The following is a 21,937-nucleotide window of genomic DNA, read 5'->3' on the forward strand; positions in this document are numbered from 1 at the left end:
GAATTAAAAATGTACTTGGGTAAAAGTACAAAAGTATTGGTATCAAAATGTACTTAAAAGTACCAAAAGTAAAAGTACTCAAATGTTTGAAAATAGCAGATCTACAAGCTCACAACGCGTCGCGATGCGACGCGTTGTGAGCTTTTAGATCGGCTATTTTCAAATAGCCTAGGTATAGAATAGGGCTGAAGTAGTAAATGTATGTTTCATGATATAATAATTGATAATTGCAAAGTAACTAGTAACTAAAGTTTTCAAATAATTGTAGTGGAGTAAAAGTACAATATTTGCCTCTGAGATGTAGTGGAGTAGAAGTAAAAGTACTGAAAATTGGAAATACTCCAGTAAAGTAAAAAATACCTCAGAATTGTACTTAAGTACAGTACTTGAGTACATGTACTTAGTTACTTTACACCATTGGTTAAAGGGATAGTTCACCCAAAAAAAATACTTTTTTTTCCAATCGACCCCATGAAGCATTGAATGAATGGAGATTGTTTGTTTTTGTCACATTCCTATAATTCCAATAATTTGATGACCAGCGGTCTGAAACAAACACTCAATCATAGCAATGAGTACTATCAGAATATAGAGCTATTTAACACTTATTTTAACCAGAGAAAATAACTTACCCTACCCTGGCATTGCTATGTGTGTGTTTGTTCAGTAACAGGAGTCTCCCTGTCTCTCCAGCTCTTCTGAAAATGCACTTTCTGTTTAATAAAGAGCTGGAGAGACATGGAGACTCCTCCGCGTGCGCGTGTGTGCGTGTGCGTGTGTGTGTGTGTGCCTGCCTGCCTGCGTGCGTGCGTGTGTGCGCGCGCGTGAGTAGACACCAGCAGATGTTAGTCTGGAGGTCAGATACACATTTGAAGAGTTTTAATTGGGCTGCTGAAGTATCATGTTCTCATGAATACAGTCTAACGGGCTGGGTGTCAACGTAGTAGCTACTAGCCTTTATATTCAAGGGTTCCCAAACCTTTCAGGCCCCAACCCCCCCCCCCCCAAAATGATCATATTTGAACTGGGGACCCCAAAACCCTGACAAGCACTTGGAATTGTATAGGAGTTGAATATTATATTCAGTTTGACTCGGTTCCACAGATAAATATTGTGAAAATAGCCGATCTACAAGCTCACAGCGCAATGTATTTTCACTATGTCTGGTAATATTTGACAATTTGGCCAATTTGGTATCTTAAAAGTCATTCAATTGCCACTTTATAAATGTGCAGATATACCCTGCATACACTTATACTGTATGTTGGTTTGTTTACTGTCGAGTGAGAAAACAATGTTGCACATTAAGCTAATCTCCTGGGGACCCCCCCCCCCCCCCAAAATAATTTGGGGGGGGGGGGACAGTGGTCCTCAGACTTTTTTCCGCCAAATTGAAATGTTTTTTTTTAGCCACAGACCCCCATTTGAAAGATTCAGTGCCAGGGCCAGTGCCATCAAGGAGTGGTTCACCCAAAAATGTACTTATTTTCCATTAATTACACATGCCTTGAAGCCTTGAATTGGTGGAGATTTTTTTTGTTTTTGGGGGGGGGGTAAAAAATGATTGGCAAAAAAAAAAACAAGAGGGTTGTCCTAGGTCCTGTGTAGGACCCATTACACGTGCACAGGCTAGAAGGGCTGTGCCATAAGAAGACAACACATAGGACATACAAGGCGTCTGATTTAGGGTGCAATGGGGTGCGCGCGACCCCCCACTTTTGTTTTGCATTCATTAGTGAACAGGAGTTCTTAGTGTATGGTGTGTGTGTGTGTGTGTGTGTGTGTGTGTGTGTGTGTGTGTGTGTGTGTGTGTGTGTGTGTGTGCGATATGAAATGTGAGCTTACCATAATATAGTATCATTATTCAAGGGCTTTTGGAGGGAAATGAGACAGACTCCGGTCACTTTCAGTTTTAGCACTGCAGAGGGCAGGTGTGTCCAGCTGACGCTCGTTGATGCTCGTTAATGTTGCATATATCAAGGCTATTATGTTTCTGCACTGTCAAATAGCCTAGGCCATTGGTTCTCAACCAGTGGTCCGGGGACCACAAGTGGTCCTTGAGGGAGTAGCAGGGGGTCCCCAGCAAAATTAGTTAAAATAGCGTCACAATCATTTTTAACCACATTCAAAAATAGCATATCTACAAGCTCATAGCACGGCACCGAGTGCCGCGCTATGAGCTTGTAGATCTGCTAATTTTGAAAAAACTGTGCATATCTTTGAATATTTATATTTTCTAGAGCGAAAACTAACTGATATCTTTGCTTCTGGGGGGGTCCCTGGCACAAAAGATTTTCAAATGGGGGTCCGCGGCCAAATGTATATCAATTTAGGGGTCCTTGGCATGAAAAAGGGTTGAAAACCACTGGCCTAGGCTACATCTAATCTAAGATAGCATCAAAGCCAAAGATTGTTTTTTACAAGTGACCCTCTCTTATGGATATTTTGTTCAAGCTGTTGTTAATAACTAGGCTACACTTGGTTGGTAAAGTCCAGAAGACAAGAATATGACAATGAGGTTAGTGCAATTCATATTCATGCAGTATTTATATTGTATGTGTTATTAGTGTCTATATGTCCTCTGGAATAAAGTGGTTTATAGTGAGAACTACATACTGTAGCTGTATGTGTCGACGCAAGGTGGTCTTGTGACCAACAGTGTCTGTCTGTCTGTGTGTTGCATTATGTGCTCAAAAATAGATAATTAAAAATGTGTGTGTGGTCTGTGTTACCTCTCTGCTCATTGACACCACTATCTCTGTGTGTGTGTGTGTGTGTGTGTGTGTGTGTGTGTGTGTGTGTGTGTGTGTGTGTGTGTGTGTGTGTGTGTGTGTGTGTGTGTGTGTGTTACCTCTCTGCTCATAGAAACAACTCTCTCTCTCTCTGTGTGTGTGTGTGTGTGTGTGTGTGTGTGTGTGTGTGTGTGTGTGTGTGTGTGTGTGTGTGTGTGTGTGTGTGTGTGTGTGTGTGTGTGTGTGTGTGTGTGTGTGTGTGTGTGCTGTGTTACCTCTCTGCTCATAGAAACAACTCTGTGTGTGTGTGTGTGTGTGTGTGTGTGTGTGTGTGTGTGTGTGTGTGTGTGTGTGTGTGTGTGTGTGTGTGTGTGTGTGTGTGTGTGTGTGTTCTGTGTTACCTCTCTGCTCATAGAAACAACTCTCTGTGTGTGTGTGTGTGTGTGTGCGTGTGCGTGCGTGTGCGAGTGTGTGTGTGCGTTCTGTGTTACCTCTCTGCTCATAGAAACAACTCTCTGTGTGTGTGTGTGTGTGTGTGTGTGTGCGCGTGTGCGTGCGTGCGTGTGTGTGTGTGCTTTCTGTGTTACCTCTCTGCTCATAGAAACAACCCTCTGTGTGTGCTGGGCCTCGGTGCAGAGCTGTGAGTCCTCCATCCGCTGTCGGTACATCTCAAACTCTGCCAGGGCCTACAGTGAGAATTACACAGCATTACATCACATCACATGATTCCATCACTCACAAAAAAGTGAAAAATAAAATAGCAGATATACAAGCTCATAGCGCGGCACCGAGTGCCGCGCTATGAGCTTGTAGATCTGCTATTTTATTTTTTTTATCATGAAAATGTGTGCAAATCCTTGAATATATACATTTTTTTAAAGTGAACATTTTTAACTCAAATCTTTGCTTCTGGCGGTCCCTGGAACAACATACTTTGAGATGGGGGTCCGCGGCCAAATACATATCATTTTGCGGGTCCTTGACATGAAAAAGTTTGAGAACCACTGATATCATAGCAACATATTAAAAAAAAAAAAAAACTGTTAGGATTTAGAAGACATTTGTAGAATCCCCCAGAAGGAAAGAAGTTACAAATGTTTAAAACTATATATTCAAAGATTTGCACAAATTTTCACGATAAAGAAATAGCAGATCTACAAGCTCATAGTGTGGCACTGAGCTTGTATATCTGCTATTTTTGAATAGCCAAAGAAATCTAAAAATGACACAGATGCGTTCCCGGTCTGAATGGGTTAAGCGCCGTTTTATAGGTGTCGGTGTATAATTCCGCTGTGTGGAAATAAATTGGCTATTTTCGCGATTTGAAAATAACAGAATTGAATCAATTCATTAAAAAAAAAAATTGGAATGGTTGCAAGTTCTACAAGCTCACATCACGACACATTGTGAGCTTGTAGATCTGCTATTTTAGCCATTTTGGTGGTATGATGAAGTATAACAGGGCTGGTTATTGGTTAAACCATCTCACTATTTGTACTTGCTCCACGTTACATCATACAGTATGGTTCAGGTAAGGTCCCACTGTATTGTCATCCATACCATTTACAGTAAGTAAAAGGCAGGTGAAAGTCACTGTGCGCTAAAAACCAACACAGCAGCTACCAGTCTCCAGAGTTACAATGTTAAAAACTCTGTGTTAACTCATTCAGTGCCAATGAAATAAAGAAAATATTGCGAACTGTGCCAGAAATGTTTCAATTTTCTTATACCTTTTTCAAGTAGTCACAGAATATTTGCCTCCAGTATAATCGATCCCCTGATGGGTGCTAATCACTGAGGGTTGCACTGTGTGGTTTCACAAATGTCAACGAGGTCATTGGACCTCGTTGACATTAATTGCCTGCCTTTTGAAAATAACATAATAACATTGAAAAATACATAGTAAAAAAAAAGTGCTCAGGAGCCGAGATACAGCCTTTTTCAGTAATAAGTTAAACAAGAAGTGAATGGAGCAGCCAATCTTCAAATGATGATATCTTGGGTTCTGAAAGTTTTTTTCAAAAACACGTCAAACACGTCATTGACACGTTGCGCCATTGCGGTAAAACACGTGAAACACGTCAATGGCACTCAATGAGTTAAATGTGAAACATTATGATAAGCTGCTTAAATAAATAAAATCTTTAGAAAAAAACTAAACTACCTGAAAGTGCAGCATATATATAAATAGTCCTGGCCATGTACTGTCCAGTGTGTGTTCATGAGTCTGATGGCGGCCAAGAAGCAGTGGGTGTAAAGTAACTAAGTACATTTATTGAAGTACTTAAGTACAATTTTGAGGTATTCTTTTACTTTACTGGAGTATTTCCATTTGTCTATACTTATACTTCTACTCCACTACACCTCAGAGGCAAATATTGTACTTTTACTCCAATACAAAAACTTGAGTTACTAGTTACTTTGCAGATATAGATTATTACATTATAAAACATACATTAACCACATTAGCCCTATTTTATATCTAGGCCATTGGAAAATAGCCGATCTACAAGCTCACAACGCGTCGCATCGCGACTTTTTCCAACACTGCCAAGAAGAAAGTGCTCCATAGTCTATAGTCCATAGAGAGACACACAAGCAAACACACACACACACACGCACACGCACACGCACACACACACACACACACACACACACACACGATAAACGTAAAAAAACTGCAGGAATGGCCGATTTGGCTTTCAAATATACCGTTTTCTTGCACAAGTAATAGTAATGACGACGCAAACCAAAGTTCTACCGACTTAAATTTCCCTCAGACAAGAAGCTTAGTAATGCAAATAAGTCTCAACATAAGCAAACGTTTGCATTTTTTTTTTTTACCCATATATCTTTAGAATTGGAAACGGAAATGAAACAAAGAGAGAACAGAACAATGGGTCTACTGTCAAAAAAAAAGGAGCAAACCTTATTAGGAATTCATGTCGAGTCATTAAAAAAATACATTCCAACATGTTTCAGCCACAAGGGCGATCGTCATCTTAAAACTAGATCTGCACGGTGCGCACAAATTCTGCATTTACAGTACAGTACACTACCGTGACAATGAACGCTAAGTCAGCATTTCAGTCCAAATCTATCATTTACAGCCATTGTTGTGAGAGCTAGAGATGTAACGATACCAGTTTTTCCTTCCCGATACCCATAACTTGCCTTATGGGCATAGATTATTTTTAATAGATTATTTTAACTAGATTAGCGATGATTAAATTAGCGATTTTTTTCAAATCTACTAAATCAATTCATTTGAATAACTGATGCAGCCCTACTTGTTAGCTAAACTAGTTAGCCCCTGAATTGCTAGTCATGCTAACGACAGTTTGATGTCAATAAAATGACAATGTCTTGAAGATCTGTTCAATATTACGCTAAATGTCAAGGACCCCCAAACAATGTATTACAAGCTCATAGCGTCGCACTCGGTGCCATGCTATGAGCTTGTATATCTAATAATCGACTAAATCAGTTAGTTCGAATAACTGATGCAGCCCTACTTGTTAGCTAAACTAGTTAGCCCCTGAATTGCTAGTCATGCTAACGACAGTGGGATGTCAATAGAATGATTATGCATGAAGTCGTGTCAAGTCTTGATGACCTGTCAAGTCTTGATGGCCTGTCGCTGGCTGGAGATCTGTTCAATATCATGCTAAATGTCAAGGACCCCCAAAATTATATGTATTTGGCCGCGGACCCCCATCTCAAAATATTTAGTTCCAAGGACCCCCAGAAGCAAAGATTTGAGTTTCAAATGTTCCCTTAAAAAATATATATATTCAAAGATTTGCAAAAGATATATCAAAGATAATATCAATATATCAAAGATATATTCAAAGATTTGCAAAATATTTAATGATTTTTCAAAAATAGCAGATCTACAAGCTCATAGTGCTGCACTTGGTGCCATGCTATGAGCTTGTAGATCTAATAATCTACTAAATTAATTAGTTCAGTGGGATGTCAATAAAATGATTATGCATGAAGTCATGTCAAGTCTTGGAGATCTGTTCAATATTATGTTTAGTTATATATAGTTTGTTTGACCGTTTTTTTTTTCAAAGCGTTTTTACAGGTGTTTATACATTAACCTCAGTATCTTTCCCACCGCTATCCATTATTAGCGACGTGTGCAGCCAACGTATGACTTATTTATTTTAGTGTGTGTTGAGCACTTTAACCCATTAAGACCTGCGGCGATTAAAAAAAAAAATCTAACAGTTTTTTGAAAAAAAAAAAAAAAACGATTTTTCAAGATTTTTTAAAAATAGCAGATCTACAAGCTCATAGCGCGGCACTCGGTGCCGCGCTATGAGCTTGTATATCTGCTATTTTTGAATAGCCAAAGAAATCCAACGTCACACTTATCTATTTTCCTCCACTATAAAGGCAGGTCAAGCTACGTTAGTTCGGAGAGCTTGTAGATCAGCTAGTTTCGGTGCACGACACCATGAGCAACCGAGTATTGACTCGGGCTTTAAAATTCCTCAAAAACATTATAACGATGAAGCTACTATAGCCAAATAAGACAGACGGCTGAATGCCATCCAATTCCATGTCCCTGACTCAAACAAACCATGCAGAACTAATTATATCATGTTATAAAAACCAAGCTGAATTAAATTAAGCTTCTCCTCGTCATACTGTGAATGACCGTCAAAGAAATTAATCCATTAAGACCAGGAACGCATCTGTGTCATTTTTAGATTTCTTTGGCTATGCAAAAATAGCAGATATACAAGCTCATAGCGCGGCACTATGAGCTTGTAGATCTGCTATTCTTTTGTTTTAAATTGTGAACATTTTGCGCAAATCTTTGAATATAATTATTATTTTTTTTTAAGCGAACATTTTGAACTCCTATATTTGCTTCTGGGGGTCCCTGGAACAACATATTTTTGCTTCTGAGGGTCCCTGGAACAAGATATTTTTGAGATGGGGGTCCGCGGCCAAATACATTATCTAAAAATGTTTTCTAAATCCTAACAGTATGTTTATATATCAGTGGTGCTCCAACTTTTCCATGTCAAGGACCCCCAAAATGATATGCATTTGGCTGCGGACCCCCTCCCCCCCCCCCCCCATCTCAAAATGTGTTGTTGCCGGGACCCCAAAAAAGCAAAGATTTGACTTACAAACGCTTTAAAGATATACATATATTCAAAGATTAGCTAAAATGTTCATGATTTTTCTAAAATAGCAGATATACAAGCTCATAGCGCGGCACTCGGTGCAGCGCTATGAGCTTGTAGATCTGCTATTTTTGAATAGCCAAATAAATCTAAAGTGACACAGATGCGTTCCCGGATTGAATGGGTTAAAACCCAGCTAAATGAAACGAAGCTTCTCCTCTTCATGCTGTAAATGACCGTCACAGAAATGAATCACCAGCAGTGAATACAGGACAACATAATAAACTACTAAGAGTAGACCAGTGGTTCTCTACCTTTTATGTCTCTTCATGTAGTTTGTGTAGTTTAACAGTAAAAGGACAGTGAAGGACCTGTCTTTTTGTAGTTTGTGTAGTTTGATAGTAGTTTGACCAGTCTCTTCGTGTGTGTGTGTGTGTAGTTTAACAGTAAAGACCTGTCTCTTCATGTGTGTGTGTGTCGTTTAACAGTAAAGACCTGTCTCTTCATGTGTGTGTGTGTAGTTTAACAGTAAAGACCTGTCTCTTCATGTGTGTGTGTGTCGTTTAACAGTAAAGACCTGTCTCTTCATGTGTGTGTGTGTCGTTTAACAGTAAAGACCTGTCTCTTCATGTGTGTGTGTGTAGTTTAACGTTCATGTGTGTGTGTGTGTGTGTGTGTGTGTGTGTGTGTGTGTGTGTGTGTGTGTGTGTAGTTTAACAGTAAAGACCTGTCTCTTCATGTGTGTGTGTGTGTAGTTTAACAGTAAAGGACAGTAGTTTAACAGTAAAGGAAAACCTGTCTCTTCATGTAGTGTGTGTGTGTGTGTGTGTGTGTGTGTGTGTGTGTGTGTGTGTGTGTGTGTGTGTGTGTGTGTGTGTGTGTGTGTGTGTGTGTGTGTGTGTGTGTGTGTGTGTGTGTGTGTGTGTGTGTGTGTGTAGTTTAACAGTAAAGGACAGTAGTTTGACAGTAAAGAACAGTAGTTTAACAGTAAAGGAAAACCTGTCTCTTCGTGTGTGTGTGTGTGTGTGTGTGTGTGTGTGTGTGTGTGTGTGTGTGTGTGTGTGTGTGTGTGTGTGTGTGTGTGTGTGTGTGTGTGTGTGTGTGTGTGGTTTAACAGTAAAGGACAGTAGTTTGACAGTAAAGGAAAACCTGTCTCTTCATGTGTGTGTGTGTGTAGTTTAACAGTAAAGGACAGTAGTTTAACAGTATGGAGGACTGTCTATTCATGTAGTTTGTGTAGTTTGACAGTAAAGGACAGTAGTTTAACAGTAAAGTACAGTAGTTTAACAGTGAAGGAGGACTTGTCTCTTCATGTAGTGTGTGTAGTTTAACAGTAAAGTACAGTAGTTTAACAGTAAAGGAGGACTTGTCTCTTCATGTAGTGTGTGTAGTTTAACAGTAAAGTACAGTAGTTTAACAGTAAAGGAGGACTTGTCTCTTCATGTAGTGTGTGTAGTTTGACAGTAAAGGACAGTAGTTTAACAGTAAAGGAGGACTTGTCTCTTCATGTAGTGTGTGTAGTTTAACAGTAAAGTACAGTAGTTTAACAGTAAAGTAGGACTTGTCTCTTCATGTAGTGTGTGTAGTTTGACAGTCAAGGACAGTAGTTTAACAGTAAAGGACAGTAGTTTAACAGTGAAGGAGGACTTGTCTCTTCATGTAGTGTGTGTAGTTTAACAGTAAAGTACAGTAGTTTAACAGTAAAGGAGGACTTGTCTATTCATGTAGTGTGTGTAGTTTGACAGTAAAGGACAGTAGTTTAACAGTAAAGGACAGTAGTTTAACAGTGAAGGAGGACCTGTCTCTTCATGTGTTCGTGGAGTTCCACAGACTCCTCCAGGCTGGCCAGACGGCGCCGCAGGTCCGCCTCGTCGGCCATCTTGCTCTTGTACTGCATGATCTTGTCGCGGGTCTCCGTGACGATGTGTTGAACCTGAACGTGAATAAACACACACACGATAAAGGGAAACAGGAGTTAGTGTGTGTTGAGCACATGGCGTCCCAAATAAATAGCAATTTTTTCCCTTCTCTTTTTCTTTCCAGTGTGCTCTTTTACCCCTTTTTCTCCCCAATGTAGTCTGTATTGCCAACGCATTCTCACTCCCAAGGCGGCAAACGGGCAACGGCATGGGACGGATTTGACCAAACGGCAGACGTTCGACGCGGCGGCTCGCTCGGCGGTGCCTCTCGTGGCTCAGGTCCGCTTCAGACGGCGCGTCTCCGTCGTTCTAACCCTAACCGTAACCTCACAAAAACTGTGCGGAGAGAGAAAAAAAACTAGAAAAAGTGCTCCTCGGAGCACAAGTCTCCACCAGGTCAGGTAGGTTATCTTGGCCTCCCGGTGGCGCTATAATAAGCCAATGTGAAAAGGTTTCCATTTCTTCTTAGGCCTTTCACGGCAATCGGACACTGCATTCATGATTTGAGTTATTTTGTTCCAAAAATGTGGTTTGCTAAATTAGACCTGCTGGTGGCGCTATAACAGGCCAATGGTAAAAGGGTGGCATTTCTTCAGCCTAGTGGGAATGTGCGTACAAAAGTTCACGGAAATTGCACGCTGCGTTCATGATTTGAGGAATTTTGATCAAAACTGACCTATCCTGCAAACTTCGGAAGCCAATGTTAGGCAAGTAGGATGGAATATGAAATATCGGACACATCCATCTTGATCACATGACTGTAGCGATACTGTGTACCGATTTGCGTGTTGTTCGGACAAAATCTGTAGGAGTAATATCCAAAAATGTGTTTTGCAAAAGTCGGCCTCATGGTGGCGCTATGACAGGCTGATCTGAAAAATGTGGGGCAGAGGTTCTGCTGTGGCATCCAGGGAGTGTGTGAGCGCAGTTTCACAGCGACCGGGCCAACGGTGGCGGAGATTAGCTGCTCGCAGACAGAAGGGGCAAAACATACTCTCTCGCTATGCCTTTCGGCCTGGGGGAGACAAAAAGTTATTCCTCCAGTGGGATTCGATCAAGGGAGGTTGCGGGCAACTAGCTAAGCGCTGCTACCAGGTAAGCCACAGAGGCAGCAAGTCAGTTCCCTGATTTCAGTAGTATTTGAAGCTCCAATACGTGCGTTGTAGTTTTTGTAGTCCTACAGAAGTCCTTTAGTGACGCATTAAAGGGGATTTTTGGACCACGGTTTTGACCACCGGAAGACTCGCTGGACGAGATTTCAATCTCGTCTAGCGAGACTTCCGGTGGGGCGCATTCAAGACAATCACGTTGCATAGTGTTCTGTCACTATGAAGGTCAGATCTCGCCAAAAAAAAAACGGAAAAAAGCTATCAAAATATGCGATCTAGCGCAAGGCCTATTGGCGCTTGTTTTTAGCTGTGGCGGACCCGGGATGGAGTTATGACATTGTTCTACTGTACCATTCATCCTAGGATATCATAACATCATAGAAAAGGTAAGAAAACTGTGGTCCAAAATTCCCCTTTAAAGGGCAAGACCACTTTGGTAGAGGTTTGGGTTGTGTAGTTACCTCGCCATGATGTAACTCCAAAGGTGGTCAAGAAATAAAAAATAATTGCTGCATTGATTAGAAATTGATAATTCAAAAAATGCTCCCATTGACTTACATTGTACAGTAAAACAGCTCTCAAAGTCGCTCTTTTAGCATGTAAACGAATGTAAACAAAGTCGATTCAGACAATATAGAACATCACCAAACCCAGTACGGTTTTTTTTTTAAATAAAAATGTTAACTTACTGTTGATTTAGCTATTTTTATTCAAAAGAAAACCTGGACTGGATCGGCGGATCCGGATCTTCAAATAGTAAAATGATCAGGAAGTTGACATTTATATTAAAAAAATAAACAGTACTGGGTTTAGTGATGCTCTATATTGTCTGAATCAGCTTAGTTTGTGTTCGTTTATGGGCTAAAAGAGTGACTTTGAGAGCTGTTTCAGTGTACAATGTAAGTCAATGGGGAGCATATTTTTAATTATCAATTTCTAATTAATGGAGCAATTATTTTTCATTTCTTGTCCACCTTTGGAGTTACATCATGGCAAGGTAACTACACAAACCAAACCGCTACCAAAGTGGTCTTGCCCTTTAAGGGACTGAAAATGACAGAGCGGCAATAAATGACGCCTATGTGTACTGTATGTGTGAGAATGTGTTGCTTCTTCCCATACAAGAAAGGTGACTTGGCTGGTCGCTAAGAAAGAGAAATAAGTGTCTAAAAGAGAAAAACATATATTGATTTATTAAATAAATCGGTAAGTTAGGCTACAGAGTCTACAGTAGTAAGACTGTAAGGGCCCTGGGGGCGTACAGTATTACATTTATATTGCAGGAGCAAATCCTAACTATAGTTAGGAGAGGAATATGTATGGAACTGTTGTTCTGCTATTTTCATGAATCCCAAGGAGATTGTTCTGCTGCTACTGTACAGCAAGACCCAATTAAACACAAAAATATACACAAATACATGGGTTATTATTAGTAAGTCCTGTGGTATAGCGTCATAGAGGAAAAAGCATAAATGAGTTGGCACACCGCTGTTTCCTTTGGCACGGTGGAGACGCTTTTTTTTAGCGGCACCTGGACCGTGATGTGACAACTAAGAAATTAAAAGCACAGAACTCGCAGTCGAAGAGAGACAAATGAGGAAATGTGACAATAAACCAGTGGTGGAAAAAGTACTCGCATCTTTTACTTAACCCATTAATACCTGGAACGCATCTGTGTCACTTTAGATTTCTTTGGCTATTCAAAAATAGCAGATATAGTAGATCTGCTATTTTTGAACAGTCTTTCAAAAAACTGTTAGGATTTAGAATTGTTTTAAAGAATTGCCTCAGGTCTTAATGGGTTAAAGGTAGGGTAAGTGATATTTTTTGGTTAAAACAAAAAGTATTTTGTTAAAAGGTTAAAATACTATATTCTGATAGTAATCATTGCTATAGAGTGTTTGTTCAGTAACAGATGTCTCCCTGTCTCTCCAGCTCTTTAATAAACAGAAAATACATTTTTCGGTAGGTGTCAAAATCTCAGCCAATCAGGAGAAAGTACCCATTTTTAAGCTTAATTTGTATAGTGTTCCAGTTCCAATTTTGTCTGCTCATTTCTTAGTGTCATCACTTCCAATTTCACTTGTTTAATCTGTATCCTGATTGAGTTCTCTGTCCTGGTTGGATAAAATTGGAAATGAAACTGAAACTGAAACGAAAATGCATTTTCTGTTTAATAAAGAGGTGGAGAGACAAGGAGACTCCTGTTACTGAACAAAAACTCTATAGCAATGAGTACTATCAGAATATAGAGCTATTTAACAATTATTTTAACCAACGCAAATCACTTACCCTACCTTTAAGTAAAAGTATCAATACTGCAGTGTAGAAATGCTCTGTTACAAGTAAAGGTCTGGTAATCAAAATGTACTTGAGTAAAAGTACAAAAGTATTGGCATTAAATTATACTTAAAGTGCCAAAAGTAGAAGTACTCATTGTGCAGAATGTCCCATTTCACAAGTTCATAATGTATACAAATCTTTTGAAAATAGCCGATCTATACTGCGACGCATTGTGAGCTTGTAGATCGGCTATTTTCAAATGGCCGAAATGTATATAGGGCTGAAGTGGTTAATAATGTATGTGTTGTGATAATCATCTAAATCTGCAAAGTAACTAGTAACCAAAAGCTGTCAAATAATTGTAGTGGAGTAAAAGTAAAAGTTTTAGCCAAGTAACAACTCGCAGCCGAATTCAGCGCTAAGCTGTAATTAAGTCTGTGACTGCATCTCATGATCAAAATAACCACTGGAAGGTGTCAGTGTTAAGACACCACACAGCACAATGTGACATTAACAAGGTTTATTTAAAAGGGAGCGCGGGGGTGAAAATACCAGCGTTAATTTTGACAGCAAATGTTGATGTCGTTTCAGTCATAGTCTTTTGGATAAAAGTCCATTTAGTTTTCGTCATATTTTAGTCATCTGAAATGTTTACTTTGAGTCTAGTTTTAGTTAGCAGCTAAATCTACAGTTGATTTAGTCGACTAAAATGTTTGTTGTCAGGCCTTGATAGTAATGCCTGATTTATGCTTGGCTGCGAGACAAAAGCGGCTGATCAAGCTCACATGAGCTTGTAAATCGGCTATTTCTGGAGCGTGACACCAAGGATAGCATGACTTGTCTTAGTTCTACTGGATCTCTTCTCCACTAGTAGCTCCCTACAAATGTTTGTATACTTTTTATTTGTCGACGAAATTGTCAGTATATTTAGTCATAGTTTTAGTCATCGTAGCTTAGTTTTTATTTAGTTTTCTGTCAGTGAAAAAAAAGGTAGTCGACAAAAACTTTTCGTCATAGTTTTAGAGGATAAAATGAACACTGCTGCACACAGCAGGGTTGGGCAAGTTCCTCAGAAAGAGTAATAAATTAACCTGTTGGCTATTCAAACATAGCAGATATATAAGCTCACGGCGTGTCACTTTGTGCCGCGCTGCAAGCTTGTACATCTGCCGTTTTAAAAAAACATCTCGAAAGTGTTTGAAAAATCTTGAATAATTTTGATTTACGAAAAAGTTTGAGAACTACTGATTTAGTGATAATTTGTAGAAGCCCCAATACGTGCTACGTCCTTCCGACGTACAACTTTTTTCCTCGCAAAGGGAGGTGAAATAACACACTCTTTACCTAGTCAAGATCCTCCTGGCGGCCGGGAAAAAGGCTGTTTACTAGGAACTGGCTCAAGACTGACGTACCGGACTAGAAGCAGTGGAGAACCATCTTGGACAATATTCAAATTAACATTCAAACTGAAAATAAGGAGAGATCTCTTTCAGAAAAGATGGGAAAAGTGGTTAATGTATATATTCAAAAAAAGGAGAGATGTGAAACTATAGAAGAGAGAAGGTTAGATTTAAGTATTGTATTTCATTTTATTTGTTTTGTTGTTTTTGTCTTGACTTTTTGTCTACGTATAAAATGTACGTCTTTTATGAAGATGTTTGTATAATGTCAAGTGCAATTCATTTCATTGTGAAACTTCAATAAAGAAAAGTTACAAAAAAAAGAAATAACAACACACTCTCACTCCCCAAACGGCCTATAGTACGTGCCAATGACTCGTCACCACGGGGGGGGGGCGTGGCATAGTAGCTGCAGACATACTTGAGGGGGGCAATGTTAACCCATTAAGACCTGAGGCGATTCTTTAAAAAAAAATCTAAATCCTAACAGTTTTTTGAAAAAAAATATAAAAAATATTTTTTCGCGATTTTTCAAAAATAGCAGATCTGCAAGCTCGTAGCGCGGCACTCGGTGCCGCGCTACGAGCTTGTAGATCTGCTATTTTTGAATAGCCAAAGAAATCTAAAGTGACACAGATGCGTTCCAGGTATCAATGGGTTTAAGTCAACCTGGTTTTTACCCCTCAAAGATGTCCGCAGCTACCAAAAGACACTTGTTGACGCCCCTTCAGGATTTTTGGCACGCTCTATTGTGACTTCTGGAGATAAATGTGACCAAAACGTCAAACGTTTGGTTACCCTTCCAGTCATCTGGTGCCGTCTCGGGGCACTTCCGCACTGCAGGAATGCGGAAGACCAGCAGCAGTGGCCAGCAGTCGGAGGAACGAATTGGCACAACGGCCAAAAGTAGGAGAAAAGGGGGGCCAGAGTAATTGGCAACACTAAAGCTTATGGGGATTCCGTTTTTTGGGAGGGGGGGGGGGGGTGTTACCTCGTCTTCATGCGCCTCTTTGAGAGAGTCGATCTCCTCTTCGTGTTCATCATTTTTGGTGTTGAGAGCGTAGATCACCTACAGAGACACAGGAGCAGAGGACAGCCCTCATTAATCCACACACTCACAACTCCAACATTGATTTTCTTTTTCTCAAAAAACTCCAGGCTCGGCTTCTTTTCTTTCTTTTCTTTTTCCTCTCATTGATTGATTTTCTCAGGCTGCAAACCAACCCCAACTTTTCACAGAACTAGGATTCACTCCCGGCCATAAAGCTTTGCTTCTGGAGGTCCCTATTACAAAGTATTTTGAGATGGGGGGTCCGCGGCCAAATAAATATAATTTTGGGGGTCCTTGACATGAATATAGAAACATAAGTTTTTCCAAAATAAAAATTCTAGATAGATAGATAGATAGATAGATAGATAGATAGATAGATAGATAGATATGGACCAAAAAAAATCACGATTTAAAAAAGAAAATGCAAATCTACAAGCTCATACGGTACTCTACGGTACTCGGTGCCACGCTATGAGCTTGTAGATCTGCTATTTTTTGAAAAACCAAAGAAATCTAAAAATGACAGATTATTTTCCGGTCTAAATGGGTTAAACTGTGTGGATAGCTGAGAGCTGTCCATGGTGCTGAAGCTTAGTTATGTGTCTATAGGTGAGTGTTGTCCATGGTGCTGAAGCTTAGTTATGTGTCTATAGCTGAGAGCTGTCCATGGTGCTGAAGCTTAGTTATGTGTCTATAGGTGAGTGTTGTCCATGGTGCTGAAGCTTAGTTATGTGTCTATAGCTGAGAGCTGTCCATGGTGCTGAAGCTTAGTTATGTGTCTATGGGTGAGTGTTGTCCATGGTGCTGAAGCTTAGTTATGTGTCTATCGGTGAGTGCTGTCCATTAGGGCTGCAGGAAAAAATCGATTCTAATACGAATCGCGATTCTAATGTCGGACGATTCAGTATCGATTCTCATTTTCAAAAATTTTGAATAAAAAAAAACATTTTTTATTTGAAAATAACCGATCTACAACACAGAGGTGAATCGGAAAGTTATTTTCCGATTCACCTCTGGGTTATTTTCAAATTATATTTTAGACATCTGAAAACTTGAGTACTTTTACTTTTAGTACTTAAGTATTTTGATGCCAATACTTTTGTACTTTTACTCAACCAAATTCTGAATTCCGGACTTTTACTTGTAACAGAGTATTTCTACATTGCAATATTGAAATTGAGTATTTTTTCCACCACTGTGTGTACGCACGCACGCACGCACGCACGCACGCACGCACGCACGCACGCACGCACACACACACACACACACACACACACACACACACACACACACACACACACACACACACACACACACACACACACACACACACACACACACACACACACACACACACACACACACACACACACACACACACACACACACACACACACACACACACACTTGTTCTGTAACATTAGAGTGCATCCGCTACTTTCATCTCTCAGCTCCCTGTATTCCTTCTCTCTTCTCTCCTCCCATTCTGTCTCCAACTCTCCCTACCTCGCTCTCTTTCCGTCTTTGATGAATACCCCGACCCACGGATCAATTTGTAAAAAAAAAAAAAAAATTATTGGATAGCTTATCCAATGTGAGAGTGTGTGTGAAATATATCAATATATCAACCAATAACTCATACCAAATATCAACAACGTTTTAGAAACGGGGACAAACCCCAACCACCAGTCTTCAGGCACCTGCACAGAAAAACAAGGGCAATGTCACTTACAATAAGCAGACATGGCAACCAATCATGACGCGTTGCAGAGACTTTTTTACCAAACACGGCCCCTTTCCACAGCCACGCCCCCACCGTATATATATGAAGTGCACGCCCACAATTCAGTCTAAACACATCCCACAAATGGACAGGGTGTTTCTTAGAGGGTGTTACACACTCTCAAAAAGAACAGAGGTGGTGACAAGTTCTTAACTACTTATAGGCTCCATACTTCTTTGTATGACAAATAGCCAAAATAGCTCATCTACAAGCTCACAATGCATCACGATGCATGATCTGTTGTGAAGTGCTATGTTTGTTTCCTTTTGTGTTTGTTTGTTTGCTTGTTTATTTATTTAAACAAGTTCATTTAAACATAATAGATTTATTTTTCTTTCACACATTTCGGAAATAAATGGTCCAAAATTGGGATGCCAGCGTTAATGTGGTTGACATAAATGTTTAATCAAATTGCTAAATTGTGATATTACTAACATATCTAGACGGTCTACATTAACCAAAAGGAAATGCATGTATTTAATTCAGTCGGACCAGAAGCAAGGATAACAATCCCCAGGGATGGATTAAGACTCACAGAGCCCCTGGGCCAATTATCTAAAGCCGAGTGGCCAAGTTCAAGAGAGCACCTCAAGCTATAGACAGAAAACCATACATGATTCACAATCTATAGCCACGGATCACGTCACGGATACAAGCGGCCGAAATGAGTTTTCTCAGACGGGTGGCTGGCATCTCCCTTAGAGATAGGGTGAGAAGTTCAGTCACCCGAGAGAGACTCGGAGTAGAGCTGCTGCTCCTTGACTTGGAAAGGAGCCAGCTCAGGTGGTTCGGGCATCTAGTACGGATGCCTCCCGAGCGTCTCTCTAGGGAGGTCCTCGCTGCATGCCCCACTGGGAAGAGACCCCGTGGCCAGATGGGGGGGGGCGGGGGAATTACATCTCCACACTGGCCTGGGAACGCCTCGGAATCCCCCAGGAGGAAGTGGCTTATGTCAGACACCTTAGCACCTCCTCCACCACCTTAGCACCACCCACCTGTCCTAGTCCCTCCTCCTCCTCATGCCCACACCTGTTGTGTTATGATAATGAGGCGGAGGGTATATTTTTACTGTGTCACTAAAGCGCTGTTTTTCTATTGGCACGTTTGACCCTCAAGGTTTCAGCCTCCAGGAAGAAACTAAAAATAGTCAGAGAAGACTACTACAGAGATAAAACACCATAACAACACCACCAGGGGGCTTAATGAAGTTCTATCAACCTCATAGAAACATGAAAAACAGAAAAAGTGCAAAACCATGGCACCACCTCTTTAAAAATAATTTTCAACTCTGTTGTCAGACATTGTTGTTAGTCAGATGGCTACAATATATAGGAGGGTCCCATGTATTTGAGTGTTAAACTTTAGTAAAAGCAACATTTTAGTAATTTGTAGATTGGGGTCCCAACCCAGGGATCCCTGGTAGCCAGAATCTGTCCATGGGCATCTCCAACGGCCATACACATTAATGAACAGTGGGGGGGATGTCAAGTGAATTGAACCCTGACCCTAACAACAAAGACAGAGCCCGGTCCCTATGTCTTTGTGTCGCTCTGCCACCTTAAGTGGAATCCTTGTATGTCTCTGTTGCCTGGGTGCCTGTCCTCAACAGTAAAGGATGAGACCCGCAGTGGAGCAGGTCAGACTATATACTGCATACCAGTGACAGTGACAAATGTTGGAGAGGAGACGTTCTCACATTCTAACCGCTGAGCGGTGGTTTCATGTCTAACTAAGCTGTCCCATGACCCACCTGCTCTAGAGCATGACCATCTGCTTCCCTCTGCACAAACACACACACACGCACAAACGCGCACACGTGTAAAGTGACGAAGTACATTTACTCAAGTACTGTACTTAAGTAATTTTTGGGGGTATTTTTGCTTTACTGGAGCATTTCCAGTTTTCAATACTTTCACTTCTACTCCACTACATCTCAGGGAGAAATATTGTACTTTTACTCGACTACAATTATTTGAAAACTTCAGATCTAGAGCTTGTACTGTACATCGGCTATTTTCAAATGATATTTTAGGCATCTGAAAACTTGCGAAATGGGACATTGTGCAAAATGAGTACTTTTACTTTTAGTACTTAAGTATATTTTGATGTCAATACTTTTGTGACTTCTACAGAGTATTTCTACATTGATACTTTTACTTAAGTAAAAAAAAAAAGAGTAATTTTTCCTCCACTGCGCACGCACACGCACACACACACACACACACACACACACACACACACACACACACACACACACACACCCCCGATCATGTGCAGATAATCACGCATCTAAAAGGCAATGATAACTATTCACATCCCACACACACTCTCTAGACTACTTTGACTTTCCATTTGCTGGTTGTCACAGAGCACAGCCCGGGGGGAAAGTAGACAAATGGATCTGATCTAAACTCCCAACAAATTCTCCCACAGCATCAGTCTTTTGGCAGCTTTTCTTTTTTTTTCTTTCACAGACTATAGGCTTTGATTTTCTTTGAAGCAGTACTTTTCCACTGCTAAAACTTTGACTGTGTGTGTGTGCCCGTTCCCCTAATTGCCTAACGATGAGGGAGATGTTTTTAACTTGCCGGTAATCAGTGGTGGAAAAAGTACTCAATTGTTTTACTTAAGTAAAAGTATCAATACTGCAATGTAGAAGCACTCCGTTACAACTAAAAGACCGGAATTCCAAAATGACTTGAGAAAAAAGTACAGAAGTATTATTGGTATCAAAATGTACTTAAAGTACCAAAAGTACTAAATTGTTTGTAAACAGCAGATCTACAAGCTCACGACGCGTCGCGACGCGTCGTGAGCTTGTAGATCGGCTATTTTCAAATAGCCCGGGTATAAAATAGGGCTAAAGTGGTTAATGTATGTTTTATAATGTATTAATCGATATCTGCAAAGTAACTAGTAACTAACGTTTTCAAATAATTGCAGTGGAGTAAAAGTACAATATTTGCCAATATTTGAGATGTCGTGGAGTAGAAGTTCCAGCGACCCCCAGAAGCAAAGATTTTAGTTAAAAATGTATATATATAAATTCAAAGATTTGCGCACATGTTCACGATTGTTTTTCAAAAAACAGCAGATCTACAAGCTCATAGCATGGCACCTGAGCTTGCATATCTGCCAATTTTTGAAAAGCCAAAGAAAACTTAAAATCACACCTTTTTTTTTGGACCAATCACAACACTCGTTTCATTCACGGAGAATGTTAACAGATTTGTAAAGCATCAGCGTCATTTCCTTGGGCGGTACTTCCGCCAAATTCCGTTGCTTCCGCTTAGACACACAACGGGGCTATAGGTCATGCCCAGCACGAGGTTTAGGGGGCAAATCTTCACAGCTACCAGGGGTGAGAGAATACCCACCCGATCAGAGATAATGGTGTTATTCCACGGGTGTTTTGCACTGTAACGAGAGCTGGAGAATAAGACCATAATACCACAAGACCACAATATCTATCGGCCCACACTGAAAGCCATCTTACTGTGCAGGAGCCAAGAGGACTGTCAAACAATGCCCCCCCCCCCCAAAGCTACAGATATGCTCAGTGACTGTCTTGCTGCAGCTGACTGGAAAGTATTAAAAAGGAGCTAAATGATGATCTGGACTCTTTTATGGATGTGATCTCACGCCTTACATCAAAATTAGAGTCCGTAATGGTTTATAGTTATAATAAGCCATGGTTGAGTAGAGAGACATTACACGCTGTGTAAGGGAGAAGAGAATCTTTATAAGTAATTAAGTATGAATTTCAAAAGACGCTAAAGAAAGCTAAAACAGAGTATCAAGACAAGATAGGTTGACAGTAGAGGGCTGTGGCAGGAATTTTAATTAACAACCAACTAACTATGAAACAAATCATCTCACACTGGATACTGAACCTAACCTGCATGATGAGATGAACAACTGTCACTGCATGTTTGATACTAATTAGAGCCTGACCAATGACAGGTTTTTGGGTCGGGACCCATCTTTGTGTCGCAGACCAATTTTTATGGGTTTCCTACTTTTTTTTGTTCTCCAAAAGATTAAAAAAATATTTTTCAAAAGTATTTCATAAAAAAGAAAATAATAATCTAATACATTTCCATTAAAGAAATTACAAAAAAGTAGTGAAAATAGCAGATCTACAAGCTCACAATGCCGCGCGAAGCGACGCATTGTGAGCTTGTTGATCTGATAACTAGTTTGGGTCTAATTAGATTTTTGGGACTTTGGGACCAATGTTTCGACCAATATTTTTTTTTTTAAGATTGCAATTAGATTGCAAAGATTTTCTGATCAATTTGAAAAACTTAGATTTGATCAAAGTTTCTATTTGAGAAGAATTAACTTGCCAGCAAACAAATAATAAGAAATTAAAAACAACAAATAACCACTTTTAATGAACAAGTTCATTGTGTGTTTTTTAGGCCTTGTAAACAAAAGTTGCACTGGGGCAGATATGAGAAAAACTACACAAAGAATTGAAGGACACCAATAATCAAAATGAACATGTAAC

At 40.1% G+C, this 21,937-nt stretch overlaps 1 protein-coding gene across 1 annotated transcript in view; it reads right to left on the reverse strand.

The window, feature by feature from the left end:
• fam184aa (family with sequence similarity 184 member Aa) overlaps positions 1-21,937 on the reverse strand; it is a 108,613-nt gene that overhangs the window by 60,496 nt on the left and 26,180 nt on the right. Inside the window, exons 2-4 of the mRNA XM_080422024.1 lie at positions 15,582-15,659; positions 9,678-9,812; positions 3,320-3,418 (exon numbers count right to left, since the gene is read on the reverse strand). Of these exons, the coding sequence (XP_080278150.1) occupies positions 3,320-3,418; positions 9,678-9,812; positions 15,582-15,659 (312 nt within the window). The remainder of the gene's footprint in view (positions 1-3,319; positions 3,419-9,677; positions 9,813-15,581; positions 15,660-21,937) is intronic.

The sequence above is a fragment of the Gymnoscopelus braueri genome, assembly GCF_963280865.1.
Source record: "Gymnoscopelus braueri genome assembly, chromosome: 24".
NCBI classification, from domain to species: Eukaryota; Metazoa; Chordata; class Actinopteri; order Myctophiformes; family Myctophidae; genus Gymnoscopelus; species Gymnoscopelus braueri.